At 53.0% G+C, this 22,617-nt stretch overlaps 2 protein-coding genes across 3 annotated transcripts; both read right to left on the reverse strand.

Moving 5' to 3' along the window:
• Positions 1-430: 430 nt before the first annotated feature.
• On the reverse strand, positions 431-5,820 carry EPOR (erythropoietin receptor). The gene is made up of 8 exons (XM_054562004.1): positions 5,650-5,820; positions 4,694-4,829; positions 4,207-4,385; positions 3,972-4,129; positions 3,386-3,539; positions 3,214-3,301; positions 1,865-1,952; positions 431-1,771 (listed from the first exon to the last, which is right to left on the reverse strand). Exons 1-8 carry the CDS (start codon positions 5,762-5,764, stop codon positions 1,166-1,168), a joined length of 1,524 nt encoding a protein of 507 aa, XP_054417979.1. The 5' UTR covers positions 5,765-5,820; the 3' UTR covers positions 431-1,165.
• A 4,060-nt stretch (positions 5,821-9,880) lies between these two features.
• RGL3 (ral guanine nucleotide dissociation stimulator like 3) lies at positions 9,881-22,006 on the reverse strand. 2 transcript variants are annotated; one of them, XM_054562000.1, is made up of 20 exons: positions 21,974-22,006; positions 21,454-21,567; positions 20,631-20,854; positions 20,429-20,482; positions 20,093-20,307; positions 16,411-16,553; positions 16,084-16,299; positions 15,324-15,427; positions 15,134-15,218; positions 13,849-13,905; positions 13,652-13,738; positions 13,420-13,452; positions 13,217-13,338; positions 12,430-12,525; positions 12,255-12,323; positions 12,029-12,166; positions 11,398-11,440; positions 11,289-11,360; positions 11,086-11,200; positions 9,881-10,115 (listed from the first exon to the last, which is right to left on the reverse strand). In XM_054562000.1, the coding sequence occupies exons 1-20, from the start codon at positions 22,004-22,006 to the stop codon at positions 9,997-9,999; spliced, it is 2,139 nt and encodes a 712-aa protein (XP_054417975.1). In that variant the 3' UTR covers positions 9,881-9,996. The 2 variants fall into 2 exon arrangements, with proteins under 2 accessions (XP_054417975.1, XP_054417976.1); XM_054562001.1 differs by having other exon boundaries at positions 12,029-12,184.
• Between the last annotated feature and the right edge of the window lie 611 nt (positions 22,007-22,617).

A 22,617-nucleotide genomic window follows, 5' to 3' on the forward strand; every position in this document is an offset into this window, starting at 1 on the left:
TGGATGCCTTTCAGCACTGCTTTCTTTGCCTTTAAAGCCTTGGCCTTGGCTTCAGCTTTGGGAGGGGCAGAGGCTTCCTTCCTCGCTTTGGGCGCCATCTTCAGGAAAACTTTGGCCACACTTTTTAGTTCATTTCTTTTTCCCTACTGCATATAATTCCGTTGGCAACTAAACCTCAATTTATTCATCAGATTGACTTATTTACTGCTATGAACATTGTTGCACACGTGTCCTGGTGTATGTGTGTGAACATTCCAAGTGGAATTGCTGCAGCAGAAGGTATACATATGTTCAGCTTTTGTAAATTATTCCAAACTTTTAAAGAGTGGTTAAATTTGAACTTCCATTGAGCCACTTGACATTTGGTGTCATCAGAATGCTTTCTTAGAATATGGCCTGATATAGAATAAAGCCCTATGAACTAATATTGTTATTATTATTAGTGGCAGAGACAAGCTAGAGGCCCATAAACAGCTTGCCTCTCCCCAAGTGCACAGCTAAACTACATTTCCCAGCCATCCATGATTCTAGGTGGGGTTGCAACCATTTCTGGCCAGTAGAATTTGTGAAGAGGTGGAGCCCACTTCTAGGCTAGATCCCTAAAATAACCCACCAATCTTCTCTCACCCTTTACTTGCTGGCTGGCAGGATGCAGAGGAGAGGACCCATCTTAAAGACCCCAGGGTGACCTTGGAGGATGGTGAAGCTACAGACAACAAGAGTCGGGGCTTCTGACTCATCCCAGGGATGGCTGCCCACCCGTTTGAATTGAGATATGAGAGAGAAACTACTGTGTTAAGCCACTCAGATTTAGAACTAGTCTGTTATGGCAGCTAGCATAACTTATAGTGGCTAATTCATTTTATTATGATGATTATTCAGGTTTCCAGGTCCTGAATTTCAGACTGAGCTCACAGCCTTTTATAATGCTCCCCCTATGGCTTGAGCCATATAGGAGCAGCAATATATGTATATACAAAAAAAAAGAAAAAGAAAACAAAACTGCAAGGTCATGACTTCCTAAGTAGGATGGATTAGGCACACAGACAAGGTCAGAAATGCCCCTAGTCCTGAGAGAGGCCTCACTGACCCTGCCAGGTAAGTGCTGGGCCTCAATTAGCACTTGAGGTCATGCTGGGTCCCCAAGCGTCTGAGCACTAGAGTCCTAGGAGCAGGCCACGTAGCTGGCGGGTGAAGGCTCAGGGGCTGGGATGAGGCTGTTCTCATAAGGGTTGGAATAGGGGCCATTGGATGAGTCCCCTTTGGCTCCCTGGGAGCCCCCTGAGCTGTAGTCAGTTGAGATGCCAGAGTCTGACACCACGAGGTACAGGTACTTTAAGTGGGGCGGGGTTGGGGGCAGCTCAGGGGGCAGTGCCCTTGGGCGCAAGAGCTGGGAGCTGGGGTCCAGGATGGTGTACTCAAAGCTGGCGGCTGAGGCCCCCTCTGGCTTCAGGGCTAAAATAGATGAGCAGGAGGATGCTTCTGAGCCTTCATCAGTGGCTACTCTGTCCAAACCACCACCAGGCTGTGGGGGGTCCTGGCTCGGTGGGCTTCGGGGCAGCAACCACTTGTCCAGCACAAGGTAGGTGTCTTGGGCATGCTCACCGCCCACCGGGTGCAGCAGGGGCCCCTTGTCATCTGCCCCTGGCTCCACTGCTTGGGTCGCCCCCCAGCAGCGCTCAGAGAGGACTTCCAGGGGGGCGGGTGGGTCCTCTGCGAAGGGGGTGCAGGGGCTCCACCACGGACAGCCGTCGTTCTGATAGAGCCACTGCTGGGGAAAGAGTACCAGTCAGTTCAGAGACCTGGGGTTTGGCCACAAGAGCAGGGAAGCCGCAGGCCCTGAGGGGACAACCAGGACACCTACCTGGAAGTTACCCTTGTGAGTGGTAAAAAGGCCCTCAAACTCACTCTCGGGGCTTGGGATGCCAGGCCAGATCTTCTGCTTCAGAGCCCTGGTGAAACCAAAAGAGACATGTATATGGGCATGTGTCATTGAACATGTCCTCTCTGTATCCAGTCACAGGGGCACAGATACTCCTGGCCCCTGGTGACTGTGATGAAGGCAGGAGTGTATAGGGGATGGCGAGAAGGGGCTTTGGCCGAAGCATCTGTAGGGCCTACAGGAGGGTAACTGAAACAGTTTCGAAGGATGTGTAGGGGTTCAATACGCATTGTCTCAAGGGCCCTTTAACCTGGCCCAGGCTTGCCTGGGGGTCCCTATGTCACTTCTCACTCCTTCCCATGGCTCCCCAGGGCATTCAGAATACATTCCAGTCTCCTCCCCAGAGCCCTGCAGATGACCCTACATATTTTCACCCATATTACTCCATTCACCTCCTCATCCACTGCTCCCTCTTCACACACTGCTCTAGCCATAGCGCTCTTGTAGCTGCCCCAATGTTCCAAACTCATTGCCACCTCAGGGCCTTTGCACTTGTTTCTTCTCCTTGCTTTTTACATGGCTGCTTCCTTCCAACCTTCAGATTTCCACTTTGATATCCACCTCCCACTGGTCTTCCCTAACTGTGTTGTCATTTCCCCATATCCCATTTGTTCCTGTGGTATCACTTATCACAATTCATAATCAAACATGTTGGCTCCCTTGTTATCTGACTCAACCACGAGATCCACAAGGTCAGGGACATGCCTGGCTCGTTTTTTACTTTCTCTCCAGTGCCTAACACATTGTTGATACTCACTATGTATATTCCAACCAAATAAGTAATCAGGGCCTTGAAAGACAATGAGGAGGGTGCTAAGTGGACAAGGCAGGAAGAGCATCCCAGGTAGGAAGAACAGCATGTGCCAAGGTCTGCGGTGTAAAACCACCTGGCATGTGCTTAGAATTACAAAAACCTCCAGAAGGCTGGTTGTATCCTGAAGCACCTGAGGAGCTTAACAACAGGAACAGGAAGACACTCCGGGGCTTAAATCTTTCCATTAAGCCCATGTTGCTGACTTTACAAAAGCTGATGGAACTGGGAAAAGAAACTTGCAAAGGAATCTAAAGAAGGGCAGCCACTGAGTCAGAAGAAAAACCAGATGACCGTACCCCAGAGCAGAATATTTTAATTAAGAGTCTGGGTCTGGCCTGTCTTGCATCCCAGCCCTGCCACTGACTTCCCTCTGTGTGACCTTGGGCCTCTCTCTGAACCGAAAGAGGGGACGCTGGTGGGGAGGGGTCTGGACTACGTGCCGGAATGGGGTGCTCACCGGCGGTGGGAGAGGAGGGCGAGCACGGCCAGCAGCAGCAGGATGAGCACGAGGATGAGGGAGAGCGTCAGGATAAGCGGATCCAGGTCTGGAGAGCCGGCAATAGGTCAAGGCAGTGGGCTTGCCCCACACTCAGCCCCAGCCCCTCCTACACCCCTACTTGGGGCCTCACCACTAGCTGTCTGCAGCGACGCAGGCTCCGACCAAGAGCTCCAGAAACCATCGAAGCTCGGCTCCGCCATCCGCGCGCGTACCATGAAGGTGTAACGCGTTCCGCGCCGCAGATTGCTCAGCACGCACTCAGTGCGGCCATCCAGGATCTCCACCTGGGATCGGGGTACGAATGAAAGGCGTCGGCAATGCAGGCGGGGCGAACCGACACAGGCTCGTAGGGCAGGCCAATCAGAGAACGGAAGGACCGCGGCCAAAGGGCGAAGAAACTAAGAGGCAGGGCCCAGTAAGGCTCGGGTCCAATCAGCACGGGGCTCTGGGTAGACGGAGGGGCTAGAGCACGGAGGGAGCCGGGTCCTGACGACGGTTTAGGGTTTGGGACTAGGATGTTGGTGGGCTGGGTGGGGAGGCAGTGAGAAAGGGGCCCTGTCGGTGGGCGTAGAGCTGTCTCGGTCGCCTGGGCAATGGGATGTCGGGCGTCAGGGGCGGGACCTGGAGGGGCGGGGCGGTAGTGACCGTCTAGGCGGGACACAGAAGGGCTGGAACTTTGGGGCAGCCTTCGGGCTGAAACGAAGGTTGAGCCTCACCCTCTGCGCGCTCCCTGAGGCGCTGCCTCCGGAGATGTTCACCTCGTAGCGGATGAGGCTCGCCATAGGGGCCCCAGGCGGTGGGAGCCAGCGCAGTACCACTTGGCCGCCCTCATCGGCCCGCCGCGCTTCTAGCCCCGCCGGTGGGTCCAGGAGCACTACCAAGAAAGGTAGCTCAGGTGGGCGGAGACGGAGACCCCCCTCATAGGCATTCCCCCATTCCCTGCAAACTTACCTACTTCGTTGATCTGGATGACACGGTGATAGCGTGGAGCACCCGATGAGGCCGCTGTGACGCGCAGCTCTAAGGGTACAAAGCTCGACGTGTCGGCCGTAGGCAGCGAGCACCAGAAGCGCACGGCTCCGCGGGCCGCGGGCGCCTGGTGCAGGCGACACGGCTTCCGTAGCTCACCTCTGCATGTGAAGGGAGCAAATTGGGAGGTATTGACCGGACAATGAGTTCATTTTGGCCACTACCACGAGGGGGCGTCCCAGCCCCACCTACGCGACTCAGACCTGGTTTAGAGGTTGTCCCAGCCCTGAGGTTTGGGGTCGCGCTCCAGCGGCGATCACCAGAGTGTTCCAACTCTGGCCGCTAGGGGATGTGACAGCCCTGACTCTGCGGGTTTCCCACCAGCAGGGGAGGGGTGCCAACCTGCCCCGGCCCCGCCCGCCCGCTCCCTCCACCCGCGGGGGCGCTCTGCCTGCTTCGTCTAACTCACTCGAGCTGGTACGAGAAGCTGTAATTGTCCGGGCTGACCCCGGGGCTTGCCGCTTCCTCCCAGAAACACACCAAGTCCTCCAACCGCTCAGTGAAACACAGAAGCTCTTCGGGACCGCGAGCCGCCAGCAGAGCCGCTGGGGGTGGGAACGAGGGGAAGGGGTCAGGGGAGCCGAGCCCTGTTTTCGGACCACAGCGCCCTCCCCCTCTTTCCCGCCGCCTGTGCGTACTGATAAAACAAAAGCCCCACCCAGCTCTGTACCCCAGCGGGGCCCCGGAGGGGTACGCGGATGTGGTGCCTCCCCAACTCCCAGGCACAAGTAACTTGCCTTACTGTCGCCCCCACACCTACCCGCCCGCCCCGCAACCCGCTGAACTGAGCGCAGCGTTCAAGGACTCCGTTTCCCGCTGCCCGGCCGGCTCCAGCCTAAGACCTGCGAGCTAGTGGGTGTGTGTGGAGGAGGCGGGGCTCCCTATCGGCCCAGGCAGGCTCCTGGCTGCTTGATAGCGCCAACCGTGCCCCCCGCCCCCCTCCCTCAACCCAGCGGCACAAGGGACCTGGTGCCCGCACGCAGACCGTGTTTACAGTCTACTGCCGCCCGGCCCCTCTGACTCGGACCTGGACTTTTTCCTCCCTCCCCTACTGCAGAGTCCGCTAGGTCCTCTCCCCTCAGGGACTCTAGACCGCGCAGTCCAGACCCAGTACCACTCCTGCCCCATTAGGATGTAGCATGTCCCAGGCTCCCTGAAAAGATAAAACAGGAAACTTACTTTTCTTTCCAGCGTTCCCCCCACAGAGCCCTGTCTGGGGACTTAGACCAGTCATACCCCACCAGAACCCGCTGTAGGTGTTCAATCACCAGCTTGGTCCCTAGGACCGAGGTTGGAAATTCAGGCCCCAGCATTGCTCTCCGGGACTCGGTGTAAGGGTCCACACACAGCTCCATTCTTTCTTACCTTTGCTTTCGAAGTTGGGGCCCGGGGGATTAGGAGGGGGAGCCAAAGCGGCCCCGGTGAGCAGGAGACAGAGGGAGCCGACTCCAGGCCACAGGGGCGCCCCGAGGTGATCCATGATGCAGCCCCCGCCGCGGGGGGCCCAGAGCTCCTGCCCCACGCTTCCTTCACCTCTGGCACAGTCCGCAGCTGGGTCAGCAGCTGCCTCCGCCGGACACAGCTGACCAGGCCCTTCCCGGCCAGGCGTCTCCAAGTGGCAGCTCCCCCGAAGGGGCGGGACAAACAGGCAGCCTGGGCTGAGATAAGCAGGAGGCGGCAGCCCTGCCAGGCCCCGCGGGAGGGGACAGAGGCCCTCTTAGGCCCCGCTGCCTCTCGGGGACGAGAATAGCTCTGGTTTGTGCGTCAGAAACACTTTCTTGCTGTGTAACCTGGACAGGTGACCTACCTTATCTGAGCTTCGGTCTGCTCATCTGTAAAATTTGGGTTGGTATATAGCAAACATTTCAAAAATGTAAACTACTGATATTATCGTATTAACATCTCTGCCCAGTCTGGGTAGAAATAAATATTAATCGTAATTGGTCCTGTATTAGTAAAATTCCATATATTCTGGAGTGTGATATTTTGTGATTTTTTGGGGGGGAATTTACTGTTTACATGTGTATACTCTGGTTTTACTTTACAAGGAGTATGCAGTTCTTTTAATAATGTGGGAAGTAATTATAGAACAAGCCATAAAAACTATTCGCTTGGGCTGAGTTTGAACTGGGGTAAACAGCCCACGGAGGTACATGCCTGAGGAGGGGGTGGTACCTACCTGATTGCTCCTGCCAGCGCCAGATTAGTGCCAATTAAACACTCCATTCCCTGGAGCACAGTGATTGGTTCAGAGTGGGCATGTGATCCAAATGCAATCAATGAGCTTCTAACCTGGGACTTTACCTGGTCTTATTTGGAAAGGGGGTGTCACTTTCTACTAGGGGACAAGGTGGGCGGATGGAGCAGCCGGGAACATCTTTGCCATTAGGAGGGAAGAAACTGCCAGATGGTAAAGTTAACATGGACTTTTGCACCATCTGTTCCCTCTGCCTGGAAGGCTCTTCCTCTAAATATCAGGGGTCGCTCCTTCACTTTATTCAGGCCTCTGCCCAAATGTCACCTCTTCAGTAAAGCCCTCCCTGATTATCCTATTTAAAAATCACAACCCTCCTATCCCACACTTGCCATTGCCCTTAAACGTCTTATTATATTTTGCATCCGTTGTGCTTGCTATCACCTGACATGTATGATGTTTTGTCATTGATTCACTGCCCTCATTAATGGCACACAGTAGGAGCCCAAGAAATATGTACAAAGATTCGAGAAAAGTCCAGCTAAGAAATGTAAAGATATAGTTGACCTTGTGTTAATCATTGGATACAGCTGTGCCTGAGTACCCCCCTGCAATTATAAAGAACAGAAGTGATTCAGTGATAATCTCTTCCTCAGGAAATTGGCATTTGGACTGTGTGTGTGAGAGGGAAGGCCGAAGCCGTACCAGGGGTGTCCAAGCTTTTGGCGTCTCTGGGCCACACGGGAAGAAGAGGAGTTGTCTTGGGCCACACATTAAGTGCACAAACACTAACAAAAACTGATGAGCAAAAAAAAAAGGTTTCAAGTAAATTTATGATTTGTGTTGGGCCGCATCCGTAGCCATCCTGGGCCGCACGCGGCCTGCGGGCCGTAGGTTGGACACCCCTGCATGTAAACTGTGATCGTGAGAGACCAACTAGCTCAGTGTGAAGGGCACATGTTCTGTCACATCGCACCCCAGCCTTGTCACTTACCATGCCACCATGGTTAAATTGCTCAATCCTCCCTAGTCTCAGTTTTTCATGTATAAAATGGGGGAAATAATAGTGCCTACTCCATGGGGCTATTATGAGGATTAAATGAGATAGATTATATCAAGATCTTAGAATACAGCCTGGCACATAGTAAGCACTCGGTAAGGATAGCAATTATTTTATTTTTATTGAGATATAATTGGCATACTACATTATATAGCATTTATTATTTAAGCTAGTTCAAGATATTGTTACTTATATCCAATTAGTATTAAGGTCATAATATTCATAGCAACCCCTCACTCCCCCAAAATCAGGTTGTGTACTGCTACTGTCTTCTACCAGACGCTACGTCATGCTTATTTTATTTATTTTTTAGAGAGAGGGGCAGAGAGGGAGAGAAACATCGATGTGCTGGAGAAACACCCATCGGTTGCCTCTCACGCACCCTCGACTGAGAACCTGGCCCGCGACCCAGGCGTGTGCCCTGACTGGGAATTAAACTGGAGATCCCTCAGTTCGCAGGCCGGCACTCAGTCCACTGAGCCATACCAGCCAGGGCAAGATGTTTAGACTCTTCTATCTCCTCTCCCACCCCAGACAGGGCCTGAGCAACCCCCATGATTGCTCCAAGGACAATGTTTACAACCCTAGGAATTATTTTTGTCCATTCACCAGAATTGTCCCTTCTCCTAGTAACAGCCTCCAAATGTAATTTCCATTTTTGTGCCCTTCCAGACTTCACTTCTGTGATGTGAAGTTTCTCTGCCAGCTCAAAGGATGGGCGCAGGACCCAGGCCTGGCTAATTAGTATGTTACATTCCTCTAAACAGCGATTGGTTCGGGGTGGCTATGTGATACAAGTTGGTCCAATGGGCATTGGCTATGGGACTTCAGCTTGACTTGATGGGAAAAATGCATTAGTTCTCCTGGCAAGCATGGGAGGGCAGAAGTGGTGGGGTATAAGCTTGGTGCTGCACCCAAGAGGTGTGGGCCTGCCTTGGAGTGGGGCTGTGTTACTTAAAGTGTTCTTCAGGTGACTGTAACAGAGACGCAAATAGCAGTGGTTCAAGTAAGATAAACATTTCTCTCTCTCGTATGTGTCAACCCAGGTAGCAGCTAATACAAGATGGCAGCTCCCTGGTCTCAGATAGCCATGCTCTTTTCAATTTGTTGCTCAATTACTTAGAGAATGTGAACTGCTCAATCCAAAATGATTCACTCTAGGGGGAAGGCAGAGACAAATGTATATGAAAAAAAAAGAAACAACAACAACAACAAAAAAAAACACCCAAAATGATTCGCTCTAAACAGCAGGAGGCAGAAAAGGAGAAAGGGGAGGACTTGTCTTTAAGGGCAGAACATAGGATTTACCCACATTCTTTCCCTTTACATTTCACTGTCCAGGACCTAGTCACATGACCACTTTTGCTGCAATAGATACTGGAAATACATTTAAAAAAAAATTTTGGGGTGACTAGGTAAAAATCACTGGTTCTATCACCATAGAAGGTGATTGGATTTGAGGGTACAATGGCCAATTTTATTCTTAGAGCAAAAGTAGAGCCAAGAAGCAGCAATAAAATCCTGATGACAGCTTTTGAGTTCCTGGATCCAACTGTACCTGAAGCTGAACTCACTGAACTTTTCAATCACACGAGTTATTAATTTCCTTTTTGGCACATGCCTATTTGAATTGGATTTTTGACCACTTGAAACATAAAGAATCCTAATGCAGTGAAATATAAAGGCCCTAGTTATTGTCAAGCACAGAGTGGAGTTAATAAGTGGGCATATTATTATTATTATTGTTGACTCTGTTGTACGTGGCCCTACAACTCACTCCATCTCTGCCTTCTTTACCTGTTTTTTCTTCCTACCCCAGTATTAATAGATGGCTCAACTTCTCCTTTCATCCCCAGAGCTCTTATTGACTGAGGGGGGTGATGTTATTCGTCTCTGATTCCACTGGAATTTCACTTTTTCATCTCCCATGTACACAGCAGAAAAGAAGCATATCGTTCCAAAAGTGATGGGGGAGGGACTTCTGAAAGCTGTGTGTATGACAGCCACCCTCTTCCAGTGTTTGGTCATGCTTCACCCAACCCCTTTTTTAGGGCTCTTAGTTTTTTCCTTTTACGTTTTTATCTTAATGAAGAGTGAACATGAAGCACAGGCACCAAAGAAAGAAGACTGACTCCTGTTTCATAATTCTGGTCACTGTTTTCATCTGCTTCTCTCAGTTCTGATGCATCTCCAACAGTTACAAGATTTCTCTGGGGAAGGGTCTGACCCTCCCAGCATGCAATGGAGTTCTCCACCAGCCACCCTGTGAGCTGATGGCTTTGGAATAGGGATCCAGTGCCAGGAAGGTCAAAGGGATGGAGTCCAATAAACTTGGTGGGGAGGGGCCACAGGGTACGGAGCACAGTGGGCTCTAGTGGGGAATGGGAGTGCCCTCCCTGCCCCATGGTGATAGAAGCCACCCATGGGACCTGTGTCCTGGAGGAAGGAGAGGGCCAACTCAGGTTGCGGAGACGGAGGTTGTGTGCCGGGCCTCCTCCTTCCGCCGCAGCATGAAGTCTCCAGAGGCGGCTGGACTCATGGCATAGAAGACGTTGGCGTTGTCAGGAATCAGGAGCTCTGGTCAGGCGTGGACATAATAATGAAAGGCCCGCACAACCTCATACTTCCCCCACAAGGGACCTAGGTTGCCTTCTGCCAATCACCCTGGGGCCTGAACAACCTTGAGCCTCTTCCATCAGGGCTAAGCCAACCTCATTCTTCTTTCACTGGGAACCTAGACAACTTCTTTCTTGAAGGCTGTACAACCTCAGGTTTCCTCCCCACCGTGAACCTGGGCTACTCCTGCCACTTCCTCTGGGGTCTGGACTATCTACGCTACAGGCTCCGGCAAACTCAGGCCATCCATTCCAAACAACTTTCTTCCTACCCCACCCTCCCTCACACCCAGTTCCCAGCCAAGTTCATGCTGCTCTTACCATGAACTTGGATAACTTCTGACTTCCCACTTCCAGCCTGCACAACCTGGGGCCCTTGACACCTGAACCTCCTATATTCCTTCCTAATGTCCAACCACCTGCTCAGATCACACCCTTTAATACAGCAACCTTGCCTCTCCCTTGCAAAAACTAGGCAACCTCCTACACTGAACCACCTCATGCTCCCCTACCTGAATTTCAATGCCTTGTGGCCTTCTCCTATGCCAAGTTCAGATAACTTCAGAGTCCTCGCACTGAACCTGGACAAACTCATTTCCCCTCAGACAGAGCCCAGGCCTTCTTCACTCGTGCGCCCCACCAGAACGAGCATGAACAGCCTCATGATCCCGTACACTTAAGCTCAGACAAACCTCTACAGTCCCTTCCATTGAACCCTGAACAATCTCATTTCCCCATAAATCCTAGGAAGACACCTTTGGTGTCCCCTTGCCTCACACTGAGCCAGGATAACCGCAGGAGCCATGTAATTGAAAAACAAATATTTTACTGCCTTTTACCCCCACCCTGCTTCATCTTTTCCTTACTCTATGCCTGTGCCACCTCAGAGCCCAGCAGCCCCCCAGCCAAGGCTCCAAGCTGTCCCTGCTCACCCCTGTCCCCAGGAAGGACTTGGAAGAGCTGGTAGTCGTGGGCCCAAGGCTGGGCCACGTTGTGTTTCTGCAAGGCTCTCTGCACCACACTGGGGGCCTTGTCCTGACTCGTGAGCTGGGAAAAAGAAGTGGAAGGTGAGGTGTGGCGGCCGGACCCCCGACGGCAGGGCTGCCCCCAGCAGGTCCCTGGCCTAGCTCCTCACCAGGATGCTCCGATACAGGTTCCCATGGTTGTTGTCGATGCTGACTCGGATGACTCGGGCCTCCGAGCCCTGCTGCCCCACCGGGCAGCTCAGGGTCAAGGCCAGGGGCATCTGTAGGCAGTAGGGGGTGGGGGCTGAGCAGTGGGAGCGCACTAAGCCCCTTCCTCGTGAATGTATTCAACACATGCCCCTACACACCCAGAGCCAGGGGACACACAATTAGGACACCCACACACAAGCCTACATGTGTACAATCCATCACATACAGACCTTTACTCCCTGTTACACAAATTTACACAATTGATAAACACACAAACCCATGTTCACACACAAGAAATGCTGTGTACACAGAACAGTGTGTACATACATATGCTCACAGTTGTACACACACAAGTCCAGGTCCATGAATAGCCCTGCACATGGTCCTGTGGATTTGTGGATATTCATGCCCACATTTCCCCTTTAGGAATGCAAATTCGTGGTGACATGCATATTCTCACAAAAGTGTGTGATTGCATCTGGGAGTGCCCTGTGGGCGAGCAGACGCACGGGTCTACATCTGAGCACAATTCAGATGTAGGGACAATTCCTCAATCAGGACTATGAAAGTGTACATGGCACCTTGGACGGACACCCTGAGGGCGAAGTCAAGCATGAGTACAATCTCCTGTGTACATGCCTGGCCTTAAAATCCTGTACACTGCGCGCGCGCACACACACACACACACACACACACACGCAGAGCCCTGGGTGCCCACAGCTCCACAGGCAGTCCTGGTACCTTGGTACTGGGGCCCAGGGGCCCTGGAGAGGCTGGGGGACTTCCAGGAGGAGGGTCCCTCATTCTGGGGCTGGATGGGGGAGACCCTGGGGACAAACTGGGAGAGACATAGAGCCTGAGGTGCTGTAGCTACCCCGACCTCTGACCCTGTTATCTCCAATCCCTTCGCTAAGAGAGATGCTCACCTGGAGGTAGGGGATGAGGGGTCCCCAGGACTCCCACCAGGGGATGAGCCTCTCTCTCGGGACAACTTCCTGAGGATGGGGACAAAGAATGAGGATAAGGCCAGACTCAGCCCCTGGAGCAGCCCGCCCACCTCTGGGCATATCACCCCACATACCACCCCCACCCAAGACTCACGCACTGAGACGCTTGGGGAGGCTGATTCGTCGCCGCACACGCGGGGAGCTGGGACAGGAGGCAGCTGGTGGCTCAATGACACGGGAGACGCGGTAGCTGAGGGATCAAGGTGCAGGTGGGGGGAGGTTTGGAGGATGAGAGTTAAAATCAGTTGGGATCTGGGTTCTGGGCACTGTGAGAAACAGCCAAGTGCTGGGCACCAAATACAAGAGTCAGGGTAGTAAATGAGATCATAAAGTAGGGTCTTATTAGAAATTAGATGGGATAGCTTGGCTGGCAGGTCACACAGGGATTCACGGGGTGAGACTGAAGAGCCCTGGGTGCCCACAGCTCAAATTGGGTCAAGAATAGAATTCGAGGTCAGGTAATCATTGGGTTCAATAGTTAGGGTCATGGATTCAATAGAATAGAAGGAAATAATTGGGAGAGTTGAGTTGGATATTCAAATTTATGTCCAAGTTGGAGTCAGTTACTTGAAGTTGGAGGTTAGTGACTGGGCTCAGAGAGTCAGATGGAGGGGGTCATGAATGGGTCACAGGTCAGGGTCAGAGGTGGGAAGAAAACAGATGAGATGGTCGAATAGCCAGCTGTACGTTAAAGGTTGAAGTCAGAAAGTTAAATGGAGTCAAATTTGAGGTCAGAGGTCATCTGAGGCCCTCAATTGAGCTGGAGATAATGCAAGGTCACAGTTTGGGGGTCAGAGCTCAAGAAGCGGGGCGGGTCTTAGGCGAAACCAGTGTGTAATCCGGGGTCTGCGAGGTGGGGCTGGGTCAGGCCACAGGGTCACCTCTGTTCCTCACTGAGCTGGCGCTGGGCACGCAGGGCAGCCAGGACAGGTGGGCACGGGCTCAGGCGGTAGCTCCGACAGCGCTTCTGTAGCTGCTGGATCCGGGCCAGGACCTCCCACTCCTGAGGGTATGGCTTCTGAGACCTCACCCCCACCCTTACCCCACCCGGGCCCCTCCCACACTCACCCAAGTGCCCGCTCACCTTCCTCCTCTTCTCAAAGTTGATGAGATCCCCCTGGGGGCAAACTTTGTCTGAACTGGAGTCTCCAGGGTCAAGGATTGATCGAGGGTCAAGGTCAGGGGTGGGGATGTCAGAAGCCCCACTGTACTAAGGGGACTGGGGTCAGGAGTGCAGGTAGGGTCAAGGGCCGGATGTCTGGAGGCCCACTGTGCTGAGGGCAAGGGGTGCTGGGGTCAAGAGTCAGGAGTCGCACCTCTAGTATGTCCGGCAGGGCTGTGTCCAGCATGACCAGGTCCGTGAGGAAGGTGCCAAGATAGGGGACCGGACCTGGGGGCAATTTCTGTGGCCCCCAGAGCTCCAGTCACTCTCAGCCATCATGGCCCCATCAAGCTCCATCATCCCCTTCCATGAGAGCCCCACTAGTCCCCCGCCCAAACCACCGTCACTCACTGGAGGCAGGCTTCCTGGGGGAGTATCCTCCTCTGGGGGTCCCTCAGTGGCCTCCTCCTGGGGGCAGGGGAAGCACTGAGCGATCCTGGGGTCTCTTGGACCTCTCCTTCAGGGAAGATACCTCAGTACACACCCATTTTGCTTTTAGCCATCACAAACCAGTTGCAAAGGCCATACTCAAAGGAAAGTGAACAACGGGAGGGAGGGAGGGAGGGAGAGAGCAGATAAGTGGCAGGGGGCAGGCCCCCACTGGGGCGCCCAGAGATGGGGCTTGTGGATGCCATGGCTCCCAGGGACAGTCTCAACACAGTGGAGAATCCTTGTCCCAGGCTTGCGGGAACAGGCCCTCAGGCAGTGCCCTGGGAATGCCCCGACCCTTGCCTTCATAGTGTTGCTCTGCCTGGTAATTAATTATATGTCCTTACTGGGGCAGTTATTATTGTCCTGTGTGTCTCCCCGTCTGGAGCCTAAATCTCCCCAGGGTATGAACTGTGTCTCTCTGGTTCATGGCCAAGACTTCTGGCATAGTGTCTGGTACACAGTAGGTGCTTAATGCAGTGCTCCTTGTTCCTTGAGATCATCCTTCTGTGAAATACTCATTCACTCAAGATATTTACTGAGCGCCGACTCTGGGCCAGGCATTGTTCTGTGTCCTGGGGAAGCAGCAGTGAGCAAAACAGAGAAAAACCTTGGACTTGTGGAGCAGACATGAGGAAGGGAGAGAAACAACCTAACTTCGCTTGTAATTAAGCACTCTTAGAGATAAGAGCAATAAAGGGGGGGGGCGGAGGTGGGGGCGGAGTGTATGGAGGTGCTGGGGAGGCGCATGGAAGGCCTCTCCGAGGGAGACATTTGGGGAGAGACCTGCACGAGGTGAATGTGAAGAGCGTCCCATGTGTTCCGGACTCACCCTAAAACCAGCACCTAACTGCATGTAGAGCTGCAGTCTTGCCTACAGTAAGTCTGATCTGTGGGCACACATTTTTTAGTTTTGCTTATTAACGAAAAGTCCCTCACATGATTTTTTGTTTCACTCTTTGCTATGATTCTAGCCTTAAGCGACCTTTTTCTTGTAACTTCTGGTATTTGTTGAATGAATAAATAAGGCAGTTACCAAGTGTGAGCTATCATGAGGGCAGCAGAGGCAGTAAAAACGTGGGGCGGCCCACGCACACGGGCAAGGTCATTCCTGCAGTGCAGGGACAGGACAGCTGAGTGTTAGGACAAGGACAATCTCTGCCTGCCCCCCCTCCCCCCGCCGGGCTCCCTTCCGGGGCCTCTGTACCTGAGAAAGAATCTCTCTGCTGCTGAGGTGGTTGTTCTCATCGGAGAAAATCTGTGAAAGTTTCCTGAAAGTGGATAACGGTTCCCTGTGGGGGACAGGAGAGGGGTCAGGGGTTGGTGGCTGGGAGGGTCAGGCCGCGATTGGGCAGGGAGGAGGTCTCGCCGCAGCTCCTCTCCCCATTCTTGCTCACCTGCCCACGGCGCCCCAGCAGCTCTTGAGCCGGTAGATGGGGTTGGACTGCAGGGCGGACAGGATAGCGCGCAGGGAGGAGAAGTTCCGCAGTTCCCTGCAGCGCTGGGGGCAGGGTCGGGGCGCTGGTCAGACCCCAAGCCTGACCAGGTACAATCCGCCTTCTAGAATCTCGTGACTGCTGGCCCCGCATCTGACAACCTACTAAGACTCAGTTTCTCCTCCAGGAGCTCCTCCCTCTCCCAACCTGCAGCCCCAGCCCCTCTCCCAGGGGCTCCTCCATCCCCTCCTTCTGATCTTGGCTTCTCTTGTCCCCACTCTTACTCTTCCCTGGGCACTAGATGCGCCCACAGCACCTGTCCAGGACGCAGCCCCCTCCTCCCTGAATCCGAGTCTCGGGCCAGGCTCCCCTCCTGCTTGCCACCGCCGACTCTCTCTTTGGGTTCCTGCCCCACCCGATCCCAGTCGTTTTCAGGACCGCCCCCCCCACCCCCCGACTCTGGGTTTCATCCCATTCCCGCCCCATCACCCGCCATCCCATCCTCTTATCCTAAGACCCACCCAGTGTCTCTAGGCTGTCCCAGCCTCAGCCTGGCACGGCTTTCTCCTAGACTTTTCCTTTAGCACCTTCCGTCTCAACGCCCTCCAAGTTCCCAAACTCCAGTCCGTGTTCCACCGTTTACCGCCCACCCCCCTGCCTCTCTCTGTTCCTCACCTGCCTCCCGCTCCGGCCCGCAGATTCCCTCCCCTATAGCAAGCACCTGGGCGATGCGGATCCACTTTTCCAGCCGCTGGGCCCTCTGGGGGGTGGCGAGGCCCGGCGCCCCGAGCACCGAGCCCAATACGCAGCCGGTCACCATGTTGAACTGGGTCACAGTGGCGCGCACAGTGGGGGCGGTGCCCGCGGCCCCTGGTCGATCCCGCTGCGACCACACGGAGCCCAGGCACTCCCAGGGCCGCACCCGGGAGAAAAGCTCCTGAGAGAGGGGGTTGGAGGGCTGGGGGATTAGAATCCGTGCTAGACAAGCTGCCCTTCGGGTCCAACTGCCCCCACCACCGCCGCCGCCGCGCCCCTCCGGCATCCTCACCACATCCATCAGAGTCAACTGCTCAGCCACCTTGTCTACACTGAAGTCCAGGAGCTCAGGGCCTTCTTGGACCAACCCTTCCTCCTCTTCTGAGCAGCCTTCAGGGGAGTCCAGGTTGAGAGTCGGCGCAGTTCCAGGAGGTCCTGAGGGAGCTAATTAGAGAGGGTTAAAAATTCTCAAGTGTGAACCCAGGACTGGCTGTGTGACCTAGCGCAAGCCCCTTAGCACTCCTGAGCCTCGCTTTGCTCGCTCACCTGTGAAATGAAGACCTCCCTGAATGTTTGTGAGGACTTCAGAGCAAGAGTGACCTTCACTGAGCACCTAGTGTGGATTAAGTCTGCAATTTAGCACACTTACTAGTAAGCCAGGTACTATTATCCACCTTCTACAGGTGGAGAAACTGAGACAGGAACAATCTACCCTAAGTCTCCTTAGTAAATGACAGGGCAGGAATTTGAAGCCAGGCGCTCAAAGACAGAAAATAGAGCCTTATGGCCGTGGCCTGACAGGCCAGTTGGTTAGAGCAGCATCTCCATAGCCAGGAAGGTTGGGGCACATGCAAGAATCAACCAATGAAAGCACAAATAAGTGAAACAACAAATTGGCATTTTTCTCCCTCTCTCTAAAATCCACAAATAAAAAAATAATAACAGTGAGACATTATTTAAAAAAAAAAGAAAGAAAATAGAGCTTTACGACTTTAAGACTTTATTAGGATAACATCTTCTGCCCTTTTCTTACGGTGAGAGGGATTAAGGGAAGGTTACTGTCAGAAAGTGCCAAGTTCAAATTCAAACTTGTCCACTGTCTTCCTGTGCGAACTAAAACAAGCCTTTAAACCTCTCTGTGCCTTGTTTTCTTTATCTGCATTTCTTTTTCAAAAATCAAATAAGATCATGGATACCAGGCTGCTACAATATGAATGATGAACGGGCTTTCAATGGCATCCCCAGGGGGCACTTTAGAAGTTGGAATCTTGCTCCAGGGATGGGCTGTCCTGCACTGTGTGGAATTCTGTCACCCAGGCTCCAAATGTCTAAGACATCTGTGTCCTTGTTCCTTTTTGTTTGTTTTCCCCCCTTTTTTGGTTTATTCTATTTTTCTCTTATTTATTTATTCTTTCTTTTTCCATTCATTTGTGTCCTTGAACAACCTGTTTACAGTAATCCGCATCTAACACCCAACTGTCTTGCTCATAAACACTAATTATTTTGACTCCAGGAACTCAAGGACTGTGAAACTCTGAACTCTGTTCTGTTTGGAAATTGCAAGTGGTGTTCAGCGTTTTGGAAAATGATGTCACCAACATCTATGCCGCTGCTTCTGTGTCGCCAGTGCACGCCCCTGCATTAGCGGGTGTGTGTGCCTGTCACGTTGACCATGATGCTACAGCAAAAGTTCACCATGCCTCCTAGGGAGGCGTGCCTGAGCGCAGACACGGCCGCAAGCGCAGTTTATTGTGTAAGCTGCTTTCATTTTATTTTTCTTTGTATTACAGTTACAGCATCATATTATTATTTTAAAATTATCTGTATAAATCTGCTTATTAGTAGTCTTTCATTTCATATTAGGACAGGTGACATTGCAAAATAATAGTTTAAAAAGTGGCAATGGGGAAAAAAATTACACCTGAATCTATTCAAGCCTTTAGATCTTACAGCAAATACGGGGGATAGAGGAACATATCACATAGTGCCATGAGAAAGCAAACAGGCAAATGAAGAAGAATGTGAGACATTGCTCCAGACAAATGTCTCACATTGCTCATTTAATGCCATTTTTCCCTATTGGCGTTAAACAAAAGGCAAAGGTGAACTGTCATGGAATAAAAGGGACCCAAGAAACACAACAGAATACCTTAAATGGATCTTTGTGTTGCAAAGAAACAATTGTAAAAAAGACAATTTAGGGACAATAGGGGGATTTGACTACAGACTGGGTATTTTTTGATATTAAGTAATTATTCCTGATTTTGTTGGAAATGATTGTGGGCATGAAAGTTATATATTTTTTAAAGTCCTTGTCAGTTAGAGGAGTAAACCAAAGTATTGATGTGTGAAGTAACATAGATCTGAGATTTGCCTTCAAATCATCCTGGAAATTTTTTTCTTCTCAAATTGATCATTGTTGAAGGTGAGTAATGGGTATTTGAGTGTTCTTTATACTATTCTCCCTACTTCTGTGTATGTCTGAAATCTTCTATAGTAAAAAATTACCCCGAAATAAAGATGTTAGGTTCCCAGAGCCTGGAACACAGTAGGTGTTTAATAAATGTCCATTTTCTCCTCTGACCTCAAGAACTCATAGCTTAGGGCAGCATTTTCTACACTTGATCTTAGCCAAAAGGCCGAGAAGCAATAAGGCAGCATTTTCAAGAATTTTCTGTAATGGTGAAAGCATATTCTATCTGTGCTGTCTGATGTGCCTGCTGAGCTCTAGAAAGGTAGCTTCTGCAACGGAAGAACTGAGTTTATTTTATTTTATTTTAAAGATTTTATTTATTTACTTTCAGAGAGGGGGAAGGGGAGCAGAAAGAGGGGGAGAGAAACATCAATGTGCAAGAGATACATGGATCGGCCTACAACCCAGGCATGCACCTTGACTGGGAGTCAAACCACTGAGTCACACCAGCCAGGGCTCAATGTTCATTTTTAACATAATTAATCTAGGTTTACTTTCAATACCACCTGGGGCTAGTGGCTACTGCATTGGACTGTGCAGTTCTAATGATTTGGAATCAGCTGGTAAAATCCTGAAGGCAGAGGAAGAAAGACACTCAATAAACATGAGGAAAGATGGAGGGATACAGTATATTGAAGGATGAGGATTAGGGATATAAACGCTTTTGTGATAGGAATCAGATGGAACACAGATGGGTGAAAGATGATACTTTATAAACAGGATGCAATTATTCAGTCAATGAATCTGCATTCTTCCTGCCTCCAGGGACAGAGGTGGGGACAAAACTAATGAGTGCTATGCAGAAATATAAAGCAGGCCAAAAGGAAAGGGAGAATATACTTGTTGGGAAGGGATGAGAGAAATCACGTCTGAGGAGATGACAACTGAACAAAGAGCTGAATGATGTATGTGGATATTTTTCTCTCCCCCACAAAGCTCTCTAAAACAGAGGTTGGTACATTTTTCTATAAACAACCAGTCAGGCCATGGCCTGGTGGCTCAGCTGGTTGGAGTATCATACCATAAACTGAAATGTCTAGGGTTTGATTTCTGGTCAGAGCACGTGCCTAGGTTGCAGGTTTGGTCCCTGGTCGGGGTGCCTGTGAGCGGCAGCCTCTTTCACATTGATGCCATTTCCCTCTTTCTAAAATCAGAGAGCATGTCCTCAGGTGAGGATTAAAAAAAATTTTATTTTAAATAAAACAATATTTTAAAAGGCACATATTCTTTTTTAATAAAGAAAAGAAAAATGCAGGGCATCCTGACCCAATGATGGAATATCTCTGCAGTTAGGAGGGTGGGGGGAGGGAGGTGTTAGGTAAATGCCAATATGTTAGACAAAGGGTTATTATCCCCATTTTATAGGTGAGGAAACTGAGGTTCAGGCAGGATTAAGAACCTCATCCAAGATCTGTAGCTCCCTGAGGGGAGAAGTCCCCTGGGGGAGGGTGTAAATAGGAAAGGCCTGCTCAGAGCACTATCAGTTCCCTAAATGCCTCACCTGCAGAAGCTTGGGGCTTCTCCTCTTCCTCCTGCTCTTGCCCAGCCTCCTCCAGGAAATCTCTCAACAGCTTCTCCGCTTCCAGGGCCTCAACCCCAAATGGGGCGGCCCAGCCCAGAAAGGTACGGACACTGCCAAGGTCTGCGTGGGCAGGGGGGTCCCAGAAGTCCTGAGGGTGGTCCCGCAGCCAAGAGCCCAGCACTGACACCACAGCCCTGGTCGGAACAGCAGGGTGTCAGAGGCCACCTGGGAGTTCTGCAGCCCTGCCCCCCAAAACTCAGATCTGACCTTTGACCTCTAGGACAACCCCCCCCCCCCATTCCAAGGGAAACCAACCTCAGGTTCTTGTTGATGCTCAGATCTTGACCCTCTGTCCTCTTGAACTCTACCCTGGAAAGAGTCCCCCAGCCAGGTGAAGAAGGGTGCTGGTGGTGGGGCGCTTAGGAGCAGGGCTCTGATTTCCTAATTGTAAACATAAGGGAGGGCCGGGGCGAGGATCTGGGGTGGGAGCAGGGAGGTTTCCCCCATTCGTACTGACCAGAGCGGCAGGGGCGGCGGTGGTGGTGGCAGGAGAAGGCCCAAGACCCGTCCAGTGGGCACAAAGGCCTGGTGGGTGGCCAGGAAGGCAGGCACGAAGCTCGGGTCCTGCGCACGGTCTACAGACACCAGCTCCCACACCAGCCGCTCCAGGTGCGCTGCCCTCAGCACACGCACCTTGCTCGTGCGGTAGTGAAGGAAGGTGCCGGCACTGGGGCTGGGGACCTGCGAGGCAGGGGCACTCACGCTGACCAGTGGCCCCCAGAGCACCTCTTTTCTGATCACACCTATTGTGGCAGGACTGTTGCTGTTGCATCTGATCCTGCCCCTTCCTCCGAACCTGGCCCCTGGATTTATTATTCTGCACCGTGCACAAATGCCCTGGACACCATTGTCCTCCCGGCCCCGCCCTCTGCTGCCACTCACTAGTCCATCCCACTCCCTACCCGCCACCCCCACCCCCACCTCCAGGCTACTCTCAGCTCTCCAGCTACGCTTCGCTGGCTCTCCGAGTCCCTGCCCTCGGCCCCACCTGAGCTCCCCAGGCCACCCCTCCCTCTCCAGCTCCGCCCCATTCACCTGGCTGACCTAGCCCCTGCCAACAGGTCCCGCTTGCGAACCGGGCCCTGACCTGACAGCCCCTCACTCCTCTACCCCACTCAACTGCACGCCCATCTTACCTGGCCACCCCTAAGCCCCGCCCTTCCCTCGGGCCCCAGCTCCCGCCCTCCACTCAGCTCTCGCCTCCTAACCTCCAGGCCTCTCTGCTCCACCCCGCCCTCACCTGGACTTCTGCCTGCCGCACCCTTCAGTCCCCTTCTCACCTGGCTGTCCCCAGGACCTTCCCTCGGGCTCAGGCGCTGGCTGCGCTGCCGCCGTAGGGAGACGCTATACACGGCGCCGTCCTTAGTCTCCTCGCCCCAGTCCTGCAGCGGCGTCTGACGCGGAGGACGCGGGAGGTCAGGGCACCGCGGGGCGTCGGGTCCCGGGGCCTTGGCTCCCCTCTCCCGTGGGGACACAGGCCGGGCCTTCCCGGAGTTAGTAAGACTCAGACTAGGGAAGTCCCCTCGACGATGCGCGTGCCCTCCTCCCTGGTCCTGGGAGGACGGGGTAGCATTTGGGAATGTCCCAGGGTCCGCCTCCCGGAGCCCGTGTCTGGCCCCCTCTCCCCCATCCCTAGGAGGAACCACTGGGTCGGAGGACAAGAGGCCCGAGGCAGGGAATCCCTGGCGAGTCTGAAGGGTCCGGTCTGCGGGGAGATAGGGTCTGGGGGGCGGGCACCTAGAGTTTCTGAACCTGAGGGTGTCCAGGGAGGTGGGGTCCCAGGACCCCTAGTCCCCTTACCAGGGCAAGCTCCTTCCCTGCTGTCCGCAGCATGGCCCGCGCCTGTCCCGCTCCGCGGCGAGGCTGAGTGAGGCGGAAGGGCCGCTGGCGGCGGGCAGTGTCGGGGCACTTGGGGCCCGCGGGGCGGGGCTGACAGGCCGCGCGGGGGCGGGGGGACGGGGACCCACGGCTCTCGGATGCCCCCAGCTGGACCCCAGTGCCCAGTCCAGGCCCTCGGGGTGAAGTCCTGGTTCTCCCTATAGGTGTGTGTCATTCTGTGCACGGAAGAAAGGCCACCTCTCTATCCCAGGAGAGGGCTCTTTTCTGTGTCCCCAGGTATTCGAAAACTAGTGTACATAAATCAGGCGGGGACCGGTTTGTGTGCCCAGGTGGGAAGTCCTCTGTGCTCAGCTGGGGAGGGCCGGTCGGCCGTTTGTCAGGGCTCTCTCTGGAGGGGTGCAGAAGGTACACCTGTGTTCCTTGTTGATGGGAGTCATCAATGCCCAGGTCAGCGGTGGGGGGCAGAGCCTGCGGCCTGGGTTTGAGGAGCAGCCCTTGTAGGGGAGGTGCATGATCAAGGAGAGGCAAATACCCTAGAGGCTGGTCTGCGACCTTTATTCCGTGATTCAAAACCGGCACAGTTGCCTGGGGATATTTACTCCTGG

Source organism: Pteronotus mesoamericanus, unplaced genomic scaffold (genome assembly GCF_021234165.1).
Source record: "Pteronotus mesoamericanus isolate MK-2021 breed Mesoamerican mustached bat unplaced genomic scaffold, CSHL_Meso_final scaffold_636, whole genome shotgun sequence".
Lineage (NCBI taxonomy): Eukaryota > Metazoa > Chordata > Mammalia > Chiroptera > Mormoopidae > Pteronotus > Pteronotus mesoamericanus.